Source organism: Schistocerca gregaria, chromosome 2, assembly GCF_023897955.1.
Source record: "Schistocerca gregaria isolate iqSchGreg1 chromosome 2, iqSchGreg1.2, whole genome shotgun sequence".
Lineage (NCBI taxonomy): Eukaryota > Metazoa > Arthropoda > Insecta > Orthoptera > Acrididae > Schistocerca > Schistocerca gregaria.
This window is the reverse complement of record NC_064921.1, coordinates 946,059,831-946,081,274: the sequence shown is the minus strand read 5'-3', so window position 1 is coordinate 946,081,274 and position 21,444 is coordinate 946,059,831. Positions and strand designations below refer to the sequence as shown.

The following is a 21,444-nucleotide window of genomic DNA, read 5'->3' as shown; positions in this document are numbered from 1 at the left end:
GGGGTGTAGGAGATGCTGCAGACTTAGCGCCAGGTCTGTAAACAGTGCCGCTTGTTGATAAAAGGAAGAAGAGGGCAAGGACGAAGTGGGCAGTTGGAGCCTTTATTTCAAGCAGTATGAACGCATCTACATCTACATCTACATGATTACTCTACAATTCACATTTAAGTGCTTGGCAGAGGGTTCATCGAACCACAATCATACTATCTCTCTACCATTCCACTCCCGAACAGCGCGCGGGAAAATCGAACACCTAAACCTTTCTGTTCGAGCTCTGATTTCTCTTATTTTATTTTGATGATCATTCCTACCTATGTAGGTTGGGCTCAACAAAATATTTTCGCATTCGGAATAGAAAGTTGGTGACTGAAATTTCGTAAATAGATCTCGCCGCGACGAAAAACGTCTTTGCCTTAATGACTTCATCCCAACTCGCGTATCATATCTGCCACACTCTCTCCCGTATTACGTGATAATACAAAACGAGCTGCCCTTTTTTGCACCCTTTCGATGTCCTCCGTCAATCCCACCTGGTAAGGATCCCACACGGCACAGCAATATTCTAACAGAGGACGAACGCAGCGTCCGTTATAGTGGGCATTGGTGTTCGTTCTGGCCTGCGAATGTTTGACCAGAATATGAAATTGTTTCTGCTCACAGTTTAAAGTGATTTCGCAGTGATATCTGGAAAACTACAATCCCAAACTACTTTTAGAAAGACTTCTTTTCGGTTACATGTGATACTGGCCACTTCACTCAGGTGGGGTGTCCATTTAAACAGCGAGACTTCGAATGCAGTTTCGACGTATCTCCTGCTCCAACATGATGCAGAACCACCAATTGAGGACGCAAAGCAGCATGTGCCACCTTCATCATTGGAACACAATACAAGATTTAGTTGACCAACTCGCTAGACAAACATGCTGTCAAGAAGACGTCGTTGAGCTTTCCATGGGTTGGAGGCCGGTTAGGGGGCAGGATTGGGAAGCCCAAATAAAGGCCTTCAGAGAGAGAAAATTCAGTACATGAAATGATTCATTTCTTCATCAGAATCCTCGGACCCTCCCGTTGTATACAGCAAGGCACTTGTGAGTGCAATGCAGCGACGATGCTTTCGCACGAGATATAACGCAGTGACAATAACTACTGAAGTTTTCAATGCAGCTTAATGCAGCTTATTATTTCCTTTTCAGTGGACCCGCATCTTGTATGAGGTCGAAGAACGAAATATTTTATTTTAAATACAAGTTTTTTTGCTGCGCTATTTATTTATTTACTTGTAGTGGTACAAGTTACACGGCGAGCTCGTTTCGACGATTTGCCTTCATCAATGTGCGACTTAGCTGGTGTTATAAAATTGACTTTTATCTTAATAATATGAATATTTATATATGTGTTTGGAGAGAGAGAGAGAGAGAGAGAGAGAGAGAGAGAGAGAGAGAGAGGGAGGGAGGGAGGGAGAGGGAGAGAGAGAGAGAGAGAGAGAGAGAGAGAGAGAGAGAGAGAGATTGATTTCTCATTGAGTTTTTTACTTTAAGTCGTAACTGCTACCTGAATTTTGGTTGCTGCCTCCTTGAATGATCAGCTTCTGCACCAGTTGGTGACGTATTACAAGTTGGAGGAAGTTATTGTTCTTTACGGTTTAAAATACGACTCTGTTAGTTACTTGGCCGTATTGCGGATAGCTTTGAGCCCAAGTTTTTGTAGCTTTTCATACCTAAGGGACCATTGTTCTAAGTAAATAAGATCAAACAGCAATCTGCTTTTCGTGAGAAAAGGAGATTGCTTGGTACACAAACTTCCTTCAAACTACACGTCGTGCTACATCAAAATTGGTCAGTGGTGTTCAGAACCATACTATTGTACAAGAACATAATCCAGTTACTGTAATTAAGAAATTACGAGAGGTTGTTACTTATTGAATGAAAACTATAGAGAATGCATTTCTTTTTCTGTATTTTAGTGAACTTTCTGTCGATTGATAGACGGCGACGGCAATGAAGTTCACCTCGTTTTCCAAAAACAAGATATTTCTATTCTTCGCTTCCAGAAAATTTTTATACATAAATGTTTGACAACTCTTACACATACTTTACTCGATTTTATCACTAAAATATCAGTTTTCATTAAATGTAACAATACTTTCTGAGTGACGGCCTAGCCACACGCCCTCTTTCCACAAGATACAGAGTTAACAGTCCTCTTTTTTTTAATAAATCAATTGTCTTTTTTTTGTCCATACTCAAAGATTCTCTAATACTATCGTTGCGGGGATTGCACGCTAAAGAGTTTCTTGCTGTCCAGCTGCGCTTCACTTCACTTCAAGTACTTTTTGAATCAAATTTACATTTACGGTATTAATATACATAACTGAGCTTCTCAGAATAAAATCAGGCACAAATTAGTGAGGCACACATAACATTACAGTGTGATGTGTCCATATGGCAGCTTGGAACTTAAATACTGGTTATCTCTTTGTTACGATACGATGACGTTATTTGTATGTAATTTTTATTTGCGCGATCTTGTAAAGTTATTTTTCGACGGCTTTTCTGACAGATTCGGTTCCAGCGATGCTATATAACTTTATTAGATGGCGCAAATAAAAAGTAAACATATAAATAACGTGATCGTATATTAAAAAAGAGACAACCGACACTTAATCTCTAAGCCCCATATGGAATACATCACACCAGCTAACACGTAAGCCTACACTTTATAATGGCAAATTGCCAGAACAAGCTCGTCGAGTAACTTGTATCCCTACGAGTAAATAAATAAACAGAGCAGCAAAAACTTGTATTTAAAATAAAATATGTCGAGGTTATTATTTATTAAACTATGCAGATGCATTGTAATAAAATTGCTAAACATTACAAAAGTTTCCAAATTGCATCAGCACATGGCTGTTGTAGTCTTCATGCCATCTTACTTTACTCTTGGTATCATTAGCAACATGTCTGCCGTTCAGAAACCGAGAGCGTGCATAATCAACAGGCTGAAACAACTGCAGTGGAGAACCAACCAGTTTACTTAACACCAGATTTCTGGCGGTAGAAAAATGGGATTTAGCTCTTGTATGTGTGATGATGAGATTCATTTCATGTGATTAATAATGTTAGTACACACTTTTCGAAATACAAAATGCGGTCCGTGTTAGCTTCGTTAAGTACTTGCAGGACAGTTTAGGTATCAAAATCACTGAAAGGTTGATTATTTTTTACAACTTTAAAAGTAGTGCGAGATATATTTGCTGTCAGCTCTTGTTCATTCTAAGATGCACAAGTGCAAGCATTTTCCAAAGACTTCTCTTTACGCAAAGTAATATTTGGGCAACAGTTAAATGAGCGGCATTTTTGTTGAATTTAAGTATTTTTTTCCGCAAAGAAGCCCCCCTCTTCTTTTTGTGAATGACCTAAAGATGACACTGGTATGGAAGCCCAAAATTGTGCAATGTTTATGCCTTGCTTATGTCTTTCTGAGATCAAATTTCTTACTTCTTTGAAAATTTTGTAACTAAGTTTTTTGTTTGAAACGATTACCCATTCATTTTTCTTACAAAATGCGGTTTCTTGAGCCAGAGTCCAACAGTTATCATTTGACTTGCTACCGTACATAAGCTCGTTCACTGTATTTTCACAGTGGGTTCAGTGTTGATGTTTACATTTTTACGAGGGTGAGTCAAATGAAAACCTTAAATTTGTAATAACGAATCGAAATTTCGCGCCGTTATCCTGTAAGTTGGCAAGCATGCTACAAACAGCGTGCAGAATGGCATGTAGGTGGCAGTATAGTGCAGATGCACACATACCGTCGCAGTATCAGTATTAAGATGGCCGCCCCACCTGCGACTTGCACCAGGGAAGAACAGCGTTCTGTTATTCGGTTTTTGCGTAGTGAAGGTGTGAAACCTACTGCAATTCATCGACTAATGAAGGTTCAGTACGGTGATGCATGTTTGTCACAGCAGCAAGTCTAAGAATGGAGTAGGAAGTTCGCAAATGGTGTGACTTGAGTGGTAGATGCTCCTCGTCCAGATCAGGCGCAACGAGTTGTGACTCCGCAGAACATTGCAGCAGCTGAAGCGATAGTGAAGGAAAACCGCCGAGTGACGCTGAATGACATTGCACCATGTATACAGATTAGTCATGGGTCAGTAAACCACGTTGTTCATGATGTGCTCCAGTTTCACAAAGTGTCTGCAAGATGGGTGCCATAGCAGCTGACTTCTGAAATGAGAGAACTATGTGTTGATGCTTGTGAAGAGCTTCTTCAGCACTTTGAACGAGCAGGTGATGGCTTCCTTGCAAGAATCTTTACTGGGGACGAAACCTGAGTTCACTTCCACCAAACTGAAACGAAGAGAGCGAGCAAGGAATGGCGCCATTCCTCATCACCAAAACCAAACAAGTTTCGAACAGAACTATTAGCAGGGAAGGTTATGCTGACTCTCTTTTGGGATGAAAAAGGCGTCATTTAGGAGCATTACATGCCTAGAGGGACCACTGTAACCAGTGCATCATATACATATCTTCTAAAAAATCGTCTGCAGCCTGCCATCAAATCAAAGCGACGTGGAATGCTGTAAGCAGGAGTCCTATAGCAATATGACAATGCAAGGCCCCACACTGCCCGTACAACAGTTGCAACAATCACATACCTGCATTTTAAGTGTCTTCCTCATCCACCTTACTCACCAGACCTTGCCCCAAGTGATTTCCATACGTTTGGACCACTCAAAGACGCAGTGGAAGGAAAGAAGTTTCATTCTGATAAGAGATACGCTACGTGGTGCATAAATGGTTGTGCGGACTAACGAAAGAGTTTTTTTCTAAAGGAATTTATGCACTTTGTAAGTGCTGGAGGACTTGCATTTAGCGTGGGGGAGATTATGTTGAAAAGTGATACAGCTTTGTACAACTTCTGCACAATAAATAATATTTTAAAAAATATTTAAGTTTTTCATTTGACTCACCCTCGTACTTTTATCATCAGATTAGAGTTTTAGATTAGATTAGTACTTAATGATGTGGAACGTGTCAGGTTAATAAAAGCTGTCTATACAAGATATTACAGTACACAAAATGTTACATGACACTTGATACTTTTAATTTTTTGTGGGGTTTGGGGAAATTACCCACTTACCATATCAAAAAATTCATCTAATGAGTAGAAAGAGATGCCATTAAGAAATTCTTTTAATTTCCTTTTAAATGCTGTATGGCTATCTGTCAGACTTTTGATGTTATTAGGTAGGTGACCAAAGACTTATGTGACAGCATAATTTACCCCCTTCTGAGCCAAAGTTAGATTTAACCTTGAGTACTGAAGATCATCGTTTCTCCTAGTATTGTAGCCATGTACACTGCTATTACTTTTGAATTCCAGTGATATCGTCAAAATTCCTAACTTTTCCCTCGCGCAGTAATTATTGTAAAGTTTTAGCGTTTTTAATGGAGGAGAGCAAGTAAAATAGTTGCTGTCCATCTTACCTTAACCTCTAAGCTAACTTGCTACAAAAGGCAGGACATGCCGTACAGTCACACATAACAACCAACAAGAAGGGAACAGTGAGTAGTAAAGTATGCCATGTCCCGTGTGTCTCATTCACAGAACAAGAACGTAGACTTACCTCTTGCTTCAAAATGATCGAAAAAGTTAAATGTATCGCTTTTCCTACCATAGACTGCATTGGCATCGTTCATCTGTCGATTAACACCGTGAAAAAAAGCAAGTAAATCCGATGTATGTCCATGAAATACACCGTTGGCAAATTTTTAAGCACTCCTACACCGTAAAGATGTTACCTTGCGGACAGAAAAACTTAAAGAGTGCGCGTCCCCCTAGGAAAAGAGTTCAGTTTAAATGTATTATGTGCCAAATGTGCCCATACTTCATTGTGGTGGGGCTTGAAAGAGACATTTACCGTACGTTTACGATTTCTGCAAGTATTTTTTGATTTGATCTTCATTTAAAATGTTTAAATACAAAACTTGCTCTTTCTAGGCTAGTCTAGCGTCTTGTATTCTTTTATGCTGCTTCAATAAAACTTTTGGAAATATTTTTGTGGCTTTTTTTTTTCTTGTAAATGGCCTGTATTTGCATCTCATTTTTAGCGCTGTATTACGAGACTTCTGTGAATCTTCTTTTCGAATAGAAATATAAGGTGCAGTGAAATGTAAAGAGACAATTGGTAAAAAGTAAGTAAACTGATTATCTTTCGAAACTAATCACCATAAGTTAACTCATTTATCACGCTTTGAGACAAGACGGTCAATGGCCTTCTTGTAAAAATGTTTGCAGTTGCCTACGGAACCCTAATTGTACTCAGGCACCTCTTCGTCCAAAACAAATGGATGGCCACGAATTCTTACTTAGGGACCCAAACATATGGAAACCATAGTGGGATAAATCGGAATTGTATGGAGAATGTGTAAGTGCTTCCCAGTGAAACTTCTGCAGCGTAGACAAGGTAGCCTTGGCAACATGTGGTGCCACCCTGGGAATAACCATGGCTCCGTAGGAAACTGCAAACATTTCTTCATGAGGGCAGTGACTGCCTTGTCTCACAGTGAGATGACTGTCTTAACTTATAGCGATTAGTTTAGAAGTAATAAACAGTTTACTTACTTTTTTCCCTCTGTATCGCTTTCGTTTGACTGCACCGTATAATAGACAATAACATTTTCTTGCATCCTGTCATTTACTAAGTGTATCAAAGGAATAAATTCTGAACCATGTTCCTTCATGACACCTGCCCTATCAAACTGGCATTCTAAGTTCTGCACATAACTTTTTCCATAAAACTATAAAAATAAGACACTGAATTTATTATACTTTGTGTTTATAGAATTTCGTAAGTCCACTCGAGTTAGCCATTTTTTTCAGTTTCAGCATTATCACCGTAAAATATTGTCTGTTTTCTCATCTCGCACAAAAAGATACCTACATCAATGATTAATAACCTTTGCGCATTTTTCCTGCGCCCCAGATGAATGATTGTAGATGCTACATTCATGTCAGACTAGGACTGTAGACAAACGCCAAATAAAATAAAATATTGTGCTCTGTCTCGTATCATACAACATTGACACGAATAAACAAATATCAGTGTTCTCCCATACTTCCCACACTCTTGTGTACAATTGCCCACATTGCTCTCGCCCGTAACCTGCTCGGTAGACACTCTCACTTGCCGGACCAGACTGGTTCAAGTGTCAAAACTACACACCCCACTTGTGCCCTCCAATCCAGCAGAGATGAGAAATGGCGAGGTTCAACATCTAAGCCCTTAAGGTATGTTTTCTTAAGCGATACAAATTGCATACTGCCTGCAATATATTCCGACAATGTTGCCCAAAAATTTTATGGTCACGCGAATTGCAGTCACATGTGCTACCACATTATCGGCCGATACTGCCGAGTAATGTTTCCAACAATACATTTCTGGGCCACACAATGGATGAACACAAGCTAGTGGAAGTGAGTGCGGCTCTCCTGCTATTACATCACACAGTGACTCAAGTTACACTCATGCTCATAAATTAAGGATAATGCTGATACATGGTGAAACAATGCTCTGGTGGGCCGTTTGCAGGTTTAAATCACCTCGGGGTATGACCATGTGGTGCATTTGACCTGCAGTCATCGCATGGTGGTGCTGGCAGTAGTCCACATATGCAGAGGTGTGTTGGTGCATGTCAGAGTAGGGTGCAGCGAGTATGTGTGCAGACGTTTTCAGATGTGCTAATGGTGACTGTGCGTTGAAAATGGCTCAAAGAACACACATTGATGACGTTATGAGGGGTAGAATAGGAGGGCGACTGGAGGCTTGTCAAACACAGCAGGTCGTAGCACAGGCCCCCCGTGTGCCACAAAGTATGATCTCAAGATTATGGCAACGACTCCAGCAGACAGGAAACGTATACAGGAGCTACAGTACAGAACATCCACTGTGTACAACACCACAAGAAGATCGATATCTCACCATCAGTGCCCGCAGACGGGCACTAAGTACTGCAGGTAGCCGTGCTTGGGATCTTACTGCAGCCACTGAAACAGTTGTCACCAGACACACAGTCTACAGACGACTGAACAGACATGGTTTATTCGCCTGGAGACCTGCAAGGTGCATTCCACTGACCCCTGGTGGCAGGGGAGACCTAAAGCCTGGTGTCAAGAACACAGTAAATGGTCATTGGAACAGTGGTCAAAGGTTATGTTCATGGACGAGTCCAGGTATAGACTGAACAGTGATTGTTGCTGGACTTTCATCTGGCGTGAATGAAGAACCAGATACCAACCCCTTAATGTCCTTGAAAGAGACTTGTTTGGAGTTCGTGGTTTGATAGTGTGGGGTGGGATTATGATTGGTGCAAGTTCACCCCTGCATGTCTTTGACAGAGAAACTGTAACAAGTCAGGTGTATCGGGACATCATTTTGCACCAGTATGTTTGCCTTTTCAGGGGTGCAGTGGGTCCCACCTTCCTCCTGATGGATGATAACGCATGGCCCCACTGAGCTGCCATTGTGGAGGAGTACCTTGAAACAGAAGATATCAGGCAAATGGAGTGACCTGCCTGTTCTCCAGACCTAAACCCCATCGAGTATGTCTGGGATGCTCTCGGTCGATGATCGCTGCACGTCTTCAAACCCCTATGACACTTCAGGATCTCTGACAGGCACCGGTGCAAGATTTGAGGCTATACCCCAGCAGCTGCTCGACCACCTAATCCAGAGTATACCAACCTGTTGTGCGGCCTGTGTACGTGTACATGGTGATCATATCCCATACTGATGTTGGGGCACATACACGTGAAACAGTGGCATTTTGTAGCACATGTGTTTCGGGACGGTTTTCTCAACTTATCACCAATACCGTGGACTTGCCGATCCATGTCGTGTGTTCCCTATGCGCCCCTGCTATTAGCACCAGTTTGTGTAGTGCCACATTGTATGGCACCACACTCTCCAATTATCCTTAATTTATGAGCATGAGTGTAGAATGAAAAAGAGAAATCAGCCTTTATGGGTAAGCTGTTTTTTAAGTAGGCTGAACACTTAAGTAAGGGTGCACATCGAAAGAAACTGTGTTATCATGCACTACTATTTTTCGACATAGTCACCTCCAATACTGAGACATTTCTCGTAGTGTGCAATCAGTGTGAGGAAACTGCTCTGGTAAAACTTGGTTCCCTGCAGTACAAGGAATTGTCGCAAAACCTGCTCCACCTCAGCTGCACAGCTCTCAAATTACTCACAGTAGTGACGATAGGCATGATACTGGCACACTCATCTATGACAGTCATGATGCATCAAAAAGTTCTGAACTCAGTACTCCTGGTTCCATTACATATATTTCCACATCCACATAATGGACAGCTGCAGATCAAATTGGCTGTATGGGGATAGTTGTGTATTGTATCTAAAAAGACTTATGCATTATGTAACATTTTGCTCAAGGTATCTTTGAGCAACAATTTGTAGCTAGCGTTCATCAGCTGATTTTGTTGGCTGCTTGTAACCACTTGGAGGTTGATCTTAAATATTTCGTGTCTCTCAGTAGTGGCTGAATGTTGAAATGATATTGCTGTGGCAGTGCCAATAATGTGGTCAGAGTGTCATCTTGACAAACTTTCTTGTTAAAAATTCACAGTGTTTGTGTGGCCTAAGCTTTAAATTACTCTTTGTGGCATATTCACTGACTGAACAGTGGACACAAGCTGCAGTGCCCTGTCCATGATTGGAGACGCAGCACAATCTATACATCTCCATTAAGAATGAAAATTTACTTTTACCTCCATTACACAGTTAGCTACAGACAGGGATTTCTGTAGTCAAAATAAATTTGAGAAAGAAGTTAACTATACATGCACAAACAATGCAAATCATAATGGTGGCATAAAATTTTCTGAGCAGTTCTTGTCATTAACTATAAATGAACCAGTATAACTTATTGTTTTATGGTGATAGAAATTATCCATATGTGTTTACTGTAACAAATGGGTTTCCTGACAGTTATTTAAAAGTATTAATTGTACACTTTAAAAATCAGTTTCACATGTCTGTGATGACACTGAATGAAAACTGCAATTCTTGAGCCTTCAAGTAAGAGTTGCTTAGTTTATGTTGAAAATATGCATATCAGTAGTGTCCCGTCCCATCAAATTTTCACGTAATAAAATAAAGTAAAATAATAGGAATATCAGAATCATTGTAAAATGGCAATATTAGGAAAAGGATATATTGGTACTTGCTATACAGTGGATGTTGAGTTGCAGACTGGCGCATCAAAAAGACTGCTAAACTAGTAAGGTTTTGGCCAAAGAACCTTTTTTTGGAATAGTCAACACACACACACACACACATTCATGCAAACACAACTCACACTCAGGGCTACTGTCTCTCACTGCCAAGACCAGAATAAGTGGGTAAAATACTCTTATGTAATTTCTGTTATGTCCATGACGTTAGACTGAAAGATTCCAGGCAAGAATTTTGTCAAACAATAACAATAACCCAGTGTTTTTTAAGTTCAAAAATCAAAATACATGTATTACTGATGTCACCTGGAGTGCATTAAAAGTTTTCATGGTCATAATTTTTTACTCAAGCATTATTGTAAAGGTTGAATTGCCAGAGGTGAGAGTGTCATTTAGTAAACTGGTTGTTTAAATGCACTTTTTCTATTTTGCAGGCATCTGCAGACATGTCAGAAGAAGGAAAAATGACAGCTTTAGAGGTTGTACAGAAAGGGAACCAAAAATTTACATTTGATGTTTATAAGGTCAGTTACTAATTATGAAATTAATTTATTGTTTATTTCTTCTCATTACCTGCATGTGAGTAATTTGTCACAAATACTGGTCAGTTCAGCTAGACTGTTACCTGGTGATACATATGTCTGTCTATGCAATGATAAATACACACTAGAATGTCACAGCATTAATGATGATGGGACACTAAATAATGTAACTGTTACAAAAAGTCTTCATTGGAATAGTCAACACCACACACACACACACACACACACACACACACACACACACACACACACACACACACACACACATTCATGCAAACACAACTCACATGCATGGCTACTGTCTCTCACTGCTGAGACCAGAATAAGTGGGTAACATCTACATCTACATCTACGTGATTACTCTGCAATTCACATTTAAGTGCTTGGCAGAGGGTTCATCGAACCACAATTACACTATCTCTCTATCATTCCACTCCCGAACAGCGCGCGGGAAAAACGAACACCTAAACCTTTCTGTTCGAGCTCTGATTTCTCTTATTTTATTTTGATGATCATTCCTACCTATGTAGGTTGACTCAACAAAATATATTCACACTCGGAAGAGAAAGTTGGTGACTGAAATTTTGTAAATAGATCTCGCTGCGACGAAAAACGTCTTTGCTTTAATGACTTCCATCCCAACTCGCGTATCATATCTGCCACACTCTCTCCCCTATTATGCGATAATACAAAACGAGCTGCCCTTTTTTGCATCCTTTCGATGTCCTTGGTCAATCCCACCTGGTAAGGATCCCACACGGCACAGCAATATTCTAATAGAGGACGAACGAGTGTAGTGTTAGCTGTCTCTTTAGGGGACTTGTTGCATCTTCTAAGTGTCCTGCCAATGAAATGCAACCTTTGGCTCACCTTCCCCACAATATTATCTGTGTGGTCTTTCCAACTGAAGTTGTTCGTAATTTTTACACCCAGGTACTTAGTTGAATTGACAGCCTTGAGAATGTTACTATTTATCGAGTAACCGAATTCACGCTTATTGTTATTAATCGTCAAATGCCACCTGCCACACCATACAGCAATCTTTTCTAAATCACTTTGCAACTGATACTGGTCTTCAGATGACCTTACTAGACGGTAAATTACAGCGTCATCTGCGAACAACCAAAGAGAACTGCTCAGATTGTCACACAGGTCATTTATATAGATCAGGAACAGCAGAGGTCCCAGGATGCTTTCCTCGGGAACACCTGATATCACTTCAGTTTTACTCGATGATTTGCTGTCTATTACTATGAACTGCGACCTTCCTGACAGGAAATCACGAATCCAGTCGCACAACTGAGACGATACCCCATAGGCCCACAGCTTGATTAGAAGTCGCTTGTGAGGAACGGTGTTAAAAACTTTCCGGAAATCTAGAAATACCGAGTCAACTTGAGATCCCCTGTCGATAGCGACCATTACTTCATGCGAATAAAGAGCTAGCTGCATTGCACAAGAATGATGTTTCTTGAAACCATGCTGATTACATATCAATAGATCGTTCCCCTCGAGGTGATTCATTATGTTTGAATACAGTATATGCTCCAAAACCCTACCACAAACCGACGTCAATGATGTAGGTCTGTAGTTTGATGGATTACTCCTACTACCCTTCTTAAACACTGGTGCGACTTGTGCAATTTTCCAATCTGTAGGTACAGATCTATCTCTTAAGTAATTTGTTATATCCATGATGTTAGGCTGAAAGCTTCCAGGCAAGAATTTTCTCAAACAATGATCCCATTACATTTTCTCATTAATATTGTATGTGGTTACTAATAAACATTTATTTCAAGTAGCTGAAAATTGACATCATCAGAACAGACAAATAATATCCATAGGAGCTTTGCTTCTTTATTCTGTATTATGTAGCCACAAGTTTTACAGGTTACCCACAGACATAAAGCAAAATCATCCCAGCAGATCTAAAAAAGAGAAAAATATTGAACTATTTCTCATTATTGTCACATTCTACAAGTTATGTTACAGTGTTTATTCAAGGATTTAAAACCCCTGTTCTTTACTAAATAAAAATAATTTTAATATAGACATTGCATCCCTATTTGTAAGGAACCACTGCTTACTACAACTATTGTCCACACCAGACGTAAGTCAGGCCTCTGCAGAAAGTGGAGTTCGTGCCAACATTCAAATATTCTTGCAACTACCTGATGCAGTTGCTAGGGACAGCCCAGTCAGTTAACACCATCACTTGGTCCACTGCGCATATGCAGCACAACACCAGCAACATCTGATGGTAATAGTGTCTTTATCAGGGCAGTATTGTGCTCTGGGCTCCAATTGTTACATGTGTTTGAGGCATGAAAACTAATTTCATTGTTTCTTGTTGTTACTCCTTGACTAAATAAACTGTATCTTTTTTATGGCTGTGTGTTTCATTGTGTTCCCAGTTACGACACAAGTTGCAACATCAAGAATAGAATTTTCATGTGTTTCAAATTCTGTGTTTTTCTGTCCTTTGGTTTTTCCATGGAGTCTTTACTCCAGTCACTTCTGCAACAAAAGCAAACACATATAGCCCTTCATGCCATTCTGGATGGCTGATACAAGATCTGTGAGGCCGTTTTCTTATCATGGATACCCTCTCATATGCATCACTTAAGGTGCCAGTTATTTCCTCTGCAAGAACCTGTGTTGTTTCTTTTGACAAATGAGTAGTTTGCAGTCCTCCTGTTGCCACAAACATATGCTTGTGGTCACTGTGCATGCTGAATTTTACCAATGTCACAAACAGCTACAGCAATTGTGCATCAGTGTGCCCTCCAGTTTGAGGGCCCTACCTTATAAGAGGTTTCAAATATCACACTGTTGTTCAAGGTATTCCACGCTTCAAGCCACCAGTTAGAGACCTGGAGTAATCTTGCTGATGTTGACAGTATGCAGCCTCAGCACATGGAGCCCAGTGCACTGGAGGAAGAGTTGCCAGCTGCAGTACAAATGAGCCAACTGGAACTACGTGAACAAACACATCTTCAGCAGCAAGAATAGTGAATGTCACTTCCTTCAAGCCACTCTTGTTTTGTACAGCATAAATTGGTGGCCAGCCCCAAGTGGAAGGTCTCATGCCATAATTTTTTTAAAGATGTCACAAAGCAGCAGTATGTCAATCTCAAGCTCCCAAAGAGTCATTACAGGAATCTATTGTTGTTGCTATTTACACTGTTTCAATATTGTGTTTGCTGTTGTCTGCAGGCTACGGCAAACTTCTCATTGAAGTGTGGGTGACAGATAAGCCATATCTCCTGCAAGTCAACACCAGCCTGCCATATCACTACTCAACTCCCAGATGTATAGCAGGCTAGTGTCCCAAATGTTGGCACTCATCAAGTGTTGATTGGTAAGATATCAGAAACATCAGATGCCTGTTTTCGGGCAATTCATGTGGCTGACACAGTTTACAGGTCAATTGTCCATTCTATGATGCACTTGAGATTGATGATGTGAATACTGAAAATTTGTTCGAGTTGGATGCCTTTGCTACTGTTGGTTTTTCTATTAGGGATGCGGTGCATCTGGTGTCAGGCCAGTTGCTGTATAACAAATTAGATTCCTTGTGTTCTGCATTTTCAGCTCTGTTTGCCCCAGGTTGTACAATCAATTTGAAGCACATATCACACCCCCAAATTCTTCACCCACCTTTGCTTTTTCTGGGTGTGGCTGATGGCAGTATCTTTAAGGGATAAGGTTAAGATGGAGGTGGATTGCTTGACATTGTTGGGAGGGATTAGACCAATTTCCTTAAGTCAATGGGCTACACTCTAAGTGATCATAAAGAGGCTGTCTGGTCAATTTCTGCTCTGTGCTTTAAGGTCACTGTTAATGCACAGGCACAAAGCTGGCTGGGGGTCAATTATTTCCAGAAACTGACTTGTTCGAAGCCTGCCTTCAGTTTCTTTTGGATGAGGCATCAGCACATTTGGTTGAGGTTACAGCAGCTTTCGGTCTCTATCAAATCTGTGCCTCTTGTTTGGTGTCACTAGTGCATCTGCTATCTTTTTCAACCTTTTTTAGAACAGTTTATGTTGACTGTCCCTCATTGCACTGACTATCTTGATGATATCATCATGACAGGTACTTCCACACAGGATCACCTATGGAAACTCTGTTCTTTGTTTACTGTTTTACAGGCCACAGGGCTCAAATTTAATCTCACTAAGTCTCACTTTTTCCAGCTTTCCTTTGTTGATTTGGATCATGAAATTTACTGGCAGGGTGTGCACCCCATGAGGCCATTAGCCCTTGGTTAGTCCAGCTGAGCTCCTGTATGACTGTCAGGTGTCTTTCAGTGGTGCCAGTTTTCACAGCATTATGCCCTGTACACCACTTTGGGCCAGTGTTTTTTACACTCTCTCACTGGATTCTGGCCATCGTCCACAACAGCACAGTCAGGGTATCTTCATGGTTCTCACCGAAGATTAACTCATGGCACACCAACAGAACCAGCTGCACTCAAGTATGGACTCAATGGCCCCTCTTTTGGTTGTGGGTCTGATGTATCATTCTTCTTGGCCCTGGTCGCTCCAGTGATTGAGCAGATCTGCTTGTGCCTGCCTGCCCCAGTAGTTGGGGCTTCATTAGCACCAACAGTGGGTTTGCTCCCTTTGACCAGTGCTGGTGCTTTCCATTGTGCTGAGCAGTGCTGCCATCAGCAAAGACAGAAGCTGGCTCTCTGTTGCCAGAGCATCTCCTCTCCTGTCCATCGTCATCACGGCCCATGCCAGCACTCTTTACCACGGATGGCTCCCACCTCCCCTGTCACTGGTCCTGTCAACTGGTTGTCCCAGGGTTCACAGGCAGTGAAAGTGCCCTCATCCCCCACACTTTTGTCTATGCGTGCTGGTCTGTGAGGGTCAAGAACTTCTCCTGCCTTCAACTGCTGCCCCCTGTCCCTTAACAGATGCCATGGATGTCTCTTCAGTCATATCATGATAAACAGTGAAGCCTAGCTTTCCCCCTGCATAGGAGGAGTGTAGTAACCCACTGGGTACTGCACATCCCCCACAGCAGAACTATGTCAACCCACCACGGCCAGCCTGACATTCAAATAGCACACACACAACTACGCAATGTAGTCGGGTAGCTTGGTTACTGACTGCTGCCACCAGGTCTGCCGTGCATACACAGGGCTGCACCACTGATACCTGATATGGATAACATTGTCTTAAGGGTATGCTTAGACCTGTGGACCCTCAGTTGTTAAATGAGTTCATGGTGTGTAAACTACATTCATTGTATTCTTGTTGATATCATTCCATTACCCAATAATTGTATTTCTGTTACAGCCATGTGTTTCCTAGTGTTCATATTTCATAATGGAGTTTTGCACTCTGATACAAAATTCTAAGGCAATCTAAGATACGCAACTGATGGACACCACACCAGAAACGTAAAATCCCCAGATATTCAAAAAACTAAGAACTCCTTAAAGAGTCATTATTTCTTTATTTTATCATAATATTTCTACTCAGGGGCTTACATTCCACATAATTATAGTATTTATATTAAACAGATCTTTACATTGCCTACACATAAACAGCTGATAGTGGTCTTTGTAAAGTATAAATCTTAGTTCAAAAAGTATCTGCACAACATTTTTCTAATTTATTGCAACAGTAAAGAATTTACAATGGTATCATTTTTCAATATAGTTACCCTCCTTTTAATCTGGTCCATCATTGCACAAGCCTTCTAATACACTTAACAATTAACCTTTAAATGGGCCAAATGAATGGAAATCTGATGGGGTGAGATCAGAACTATCTAGAGGATTCTCACCTCAAAATGTATATTCTGAGGAGTCTGAATGGTGGGAATGGTATACATGTACACGTGAGTTGTCATAAAAAAATAAATGTCAATTAACAATGTCCCATGATGTTTGATTCAAATTACAGGCTTCAGCTCATAACGAACAATATTTCTGTAACATTGAGTGTTTACTGTCGACCTCTGTTTGGGTAATGTTTCATTTTGATCTAGAGTGTTTCCATTCCATCCTATGGCATTTTCTCTCTAGTATGAAGTGATGAACACATGCTTCATACCCAGTGATGATTCATTTTAAGTACATTTCAACTTCATTAGCATGATAGTCCAATAGCTGCCAACAGAGTTTCATACAAAGGCACTTTTGTATGTTGTGTACATAAGTCCCATAACTATTGGTGTGCATAGAGAAGCAGGTCGCTTCTGCCTGTTCATGATTAACTTGCTCATTCCATATCCATATAGTCTTCTTCAAGATAGGACTAATGAAATAAGATGTACATATGTATGACAGTATTATGAAAAGGATAGATTGCTACTCAGCATGTAGCAGAGATGTTGAGTTGCAGATAGGCACAACAAAAAAACTGTCAAACAAGTAAGCTTTTAGCCAAAAAAACCTTCTTCCAAATTAGACAAACACACACACACACACACACACACACACACACACACACACACACACACACACACACACACACATGTGCAAATGCAACTCACACACATGACCACTGTCTGTGGCTGCCAAGGCCAGACTGCCAGTTGCACTCAATTTGCTTCTACAGATGTAGTACAATGCACCAGAGCCATGCACTCCACACAATGGTCTTCCCTCTTGGTGGTGCCATGTGGTCTTCCAGAGCCCGGTCTTTCACATGACCATCACTGATAGTAGTTAGTTACGGTGGCTAAAGATAGCTAACACATATGACCATGAAAGCATATATTTAAAGCAAACCTGATTTACATCCTCATAGCGGTCCTACTAGTGCCACAGTTATGTCACTGGTGCAAAATTTGAGCAGACCTAATTTTTCAGATGTAGGAACATGCTTCCCCCATCAGTGTATTTCATGCTGTTTATCAACTATATTACTGCTAAAGCACAGTTTACCTGCTCTGTAGTTAGTAAATGATTTGAGGACCATTTATGCTGACTGCAGTACATGTTTACAAAGTGCTTAGTTTCCCTTGATGCCATATATTTACTGTGAGTGCCTTCCACAATGAACTTAATAATAAAATTTAAAAAAATCTGTACAGGCAAGTGCTTGCATAAATACGGGATCTGAGACTTCACAGGTCTTAAGCTAGGGCGTCCATGAATACACCTCTGCTGGAGCATAGTACTGCTCATGTGTATCAGCAAACTCTGTTTGGCCCAGCAAGAAAGAGTGCCTTGGGTATGGCTTTCATAGCTTCTACTGCCATGTGTGAGATCCTGGGACATTTGTATTGTTGCCTTGATGAAAGAACACCAGTAGTTGACTGAGCAAACTCAGTCAATGAATGTAGGTTGTTGACTATACCCAGCAACTTACGTGTCTACTATATAGTGCACAAATTTTGGCCAGATAAACAATTACATAAACCTTAAAGCACCACTGTTTCTACTACATTTTACACAGATACCATTAATCGCAGAACTTTAGGATAGACAGATAGCTTATTGGTATTTAAAGAGGAGTTAGATAACGGTTGGGATGTAGCAGGATTATCAGAAGTGCAACAAAGGAGAGTTAAGACAAATGTTTTATTACAAAGCAAGGAGGTAGTTCAGATGTAGACTTTACTGTAAACAATATTAAGATCCTGAACAAAATAACAAGAGTTGTTTTAAAAATGATTCATTGAAGTTTTTACCCCATTGTGCTCCCATTCTGGCCTCTATGAAGAGTTACAGAAACTTATGGATGGAAGTAGATCCCACTAAATGGTGAAAATGAATGATTTTTCATGCCTAAAGTAACACAAAGAACAGATTCCTCAGCTATAAACTTTGTGTGTGATAGTAGAGATAATATAGGTAATAGACTGGAAGAACAAAATTTTATCATTAATATTTTCTTCCAGAAGAAAACAGATAAGAAATAGACTTGTTGAAAATCAACTGCAACTAAAAATAAAATTTAATTGCTGGGATTTTTTTAATTGTCATGTGACATATTGTATGCAGTCAAGAGACTAAGACATTGGTGACCCATCAATGGTGATTTGCTTCTGTTAATATATACTATTCCAGTTTTCATTTATACACTATTAGATGAAAAATTTAAGATACACCTGCTTTAGGTAAAAACATCAGGATATAAACTTTGATTTATGATAATAAATGTGTCAAGAATCCACCACTCATAACAGTTTTACATAATGTCTTCATTACACTGCAGGTTCAGCATATTAATTGATTTATTCTTTACATTTGTTCACAATTTTATTACAAATTTTTATTGTAGTATAAAAGGGAGTATTCTCAGACAGTTTGAGGCTGTGATACAGTAACTTATCATCTGTCTTGTATAGTTTCCTTGTTCAAAGGAATTTTCTAAAAAAAAAGGCATAATTTTTGTATCATAAACAAGACTATTTTTTATATAATGGCATCCAAAATTCAATATGATAAATCTCTGTGAAACTTTTATTTACAATCCATAGTTGATTAGATCTTTTTCTTCATTCTTTATTTATGTTATGTATTCTGAAGCTTAATTAGCCTTAAAATCTATAATTTAAGTATTACCAAAGTTTAAAATGAGTTTGTTATCTGTAATTAAAGTATAAAACTCTCTAATATTTTATTCGAGTCTACTGATTACTTCTTCATTAGATTCTGCTTTAAGCAATGTTGTGGAATCAGCTGAATAAATTATAGTTTCAGTATTTACCTGGCAAGGTTTAAAAATAAGAAAAGTAATGGACCCAGTATTGAGCCTTGAGGAACACTTTAAATATTAAATAGGTACCATCCTTAGTTTACTTAACGACTATCCTCTACTTACCACATTTTATATGAAAGGACAGTTAGCTTAGAGATTTTCCGTGGAAACCATAGGCAGCCATTTTTTAAAGGAGAAATGCATGATTCACGATATCAAATGCATCTGTGTGGCCACAATAATACCTATTACATAGATCTTGTCATCAACACACTTTTACTTTTGTATTGTAACCTTTCCTGACTCCACATTGGTTATCCAAAAATGATTTATTGTTTTGTATTATAGCATTCTAATTGTGGAAAATATTGACAATACAGTAATTCATATTACCATGTCTGCCCTTTTAAGAATTGTCCATACTTCTGCATATTGCAACTTCATGGGAAAAGTCCTTTTCCCAAATTAATCATCATGACAGGGACCTTGCAACCTGTACTTTACATCTTACCCTTATTTCTTTTGTAGGTATTTCGTCCCATTATACAGAGTTTAGATTTGTCGAGAATTTATTATATTAACTACATTGCGATGTATCACAAACTAAAATCTGAATTCAGCAGGACATTCTATGTGAAGTCAATATAACTGTATGAAGTGGAAAGTTCAGTATTCCACTATTATCAAAGAAGTGTCTGTTGAATACTTGACAGATCTGTACAAAATTTTTAATAATTTTACCATCTACCACTAACTTAGATTTTTGTTGATATCTTTTGTCAGTTCTTACTTCAGCATTAATGTCATCTCAAAAGCCATAGATTAAGGCAACCAACTGAATACAAAAGTTCAGTCACATTGGGTATCAAATGAGAATTTGTGACTGGATTCAGGGTTTCTTGTAGGTTGGATGCAACATGCTACCTTGGATGAAGAGAAATTGTCAGAAGTGGGAATAACTTCACTTGTTTCCAAGGGAAGTATGTTGGAACCTTTGCTGGTCACATTTATATTAATGATGTAGCTGACAATATTAATAGTGAATTCTGTGTTTTATTCACTATTATTCAGTTAGATGTTGATATGATTTCAAATGGTTTAAAGATTGGCAGCCTGTGTCATTATCTTCTTGTTTTTTATATTACTCCTCATAATTTTTAAAACAGTAACAATGTTATCAGATATTACTCTATGGCTAAGTGATATTGTGATACACCATGAATCTGACCTCTAGTTCATAAGTGATCTGAAAGCGAGGTGGAACAAGTGTCTTCCAAGTTATATGATGATTTTCTCCTTTCAGAATCAAAAGTAAAGAAAGAAATTGTTTCCCAGAAACAAAACCTTTAAAACTGGGTCCATTTTGATTACTTCTAATATTAATGGATTGTTTGTCTTTGTACAACAACATAGTACTGACTGATAGCCCTTCCCACACTGTTGTATACATGTATGCTTAACAGTTTCCAATGAAACAGGTGTGACTGATTGTATCAAAAGGAAAAAATTTGGTAAGGATAGAAGCTGAAACAATGAATTAAAATCTGTGCCCAAGTCCCTTGATTCTTAGGAAGATGTGCTGACCACTACACCAATGGAGTGTTGGGACTCCAGTATCTGCATACACTATCCTAGTACAATTCCCTCCCTAACACATACTTTAATTCACACTTTCAGCCCATTTCCCCCTTCTTTGTGTTAGGGAGGGCACTGGACTAGGGTAGGTCATGCAGATGTGGTTGCTACAGTGCTATGGTGTTGTAGTGGTTAACACACCTGTCTAGTAAGCAGCAGTCCCAGGTTCAAGTCCCAGCTGTGGCACAAATTTTAATTCATTGCTTTGACTTATATCGTTATCAAAGATAAAGTTGAGACTCATGTGGCTTCAGGAAAATGTGTTTCCATTAGCTCAAAAGGAAAATCATCTCAAGAAAACTACAAAATTATGAGACCAAAGTGCTGGATTATTTACC

General features: G+C 39.5%; 1 protein-coding gene across 7 annotated transcripts in view; it reads left to right on the top strand.

The window, feature by feature from the left end:
* LOC126335405 (leukocyte elastase inhibitor-like) overlaps positions 1-21,444 on the top strand; it is a 195,773-nt gene that overhangs the window by 46,092 nt on the left and 128,237 nt on the right. For all 7 annotated transcript variants that reach the window (XM_049998668.1, XM_049998669.1, XM_049998671.1 and 4 more), the window contains one exon: positions 10,698-10,787. In XM_049998668.1, the coding sequence (XP_049854625.1) occupies positions 10,698-10,787 (90 nt within the window). The remainder of the gene's footprint in view (positions 1-10,697; positions 10,788-21,444) is intronic.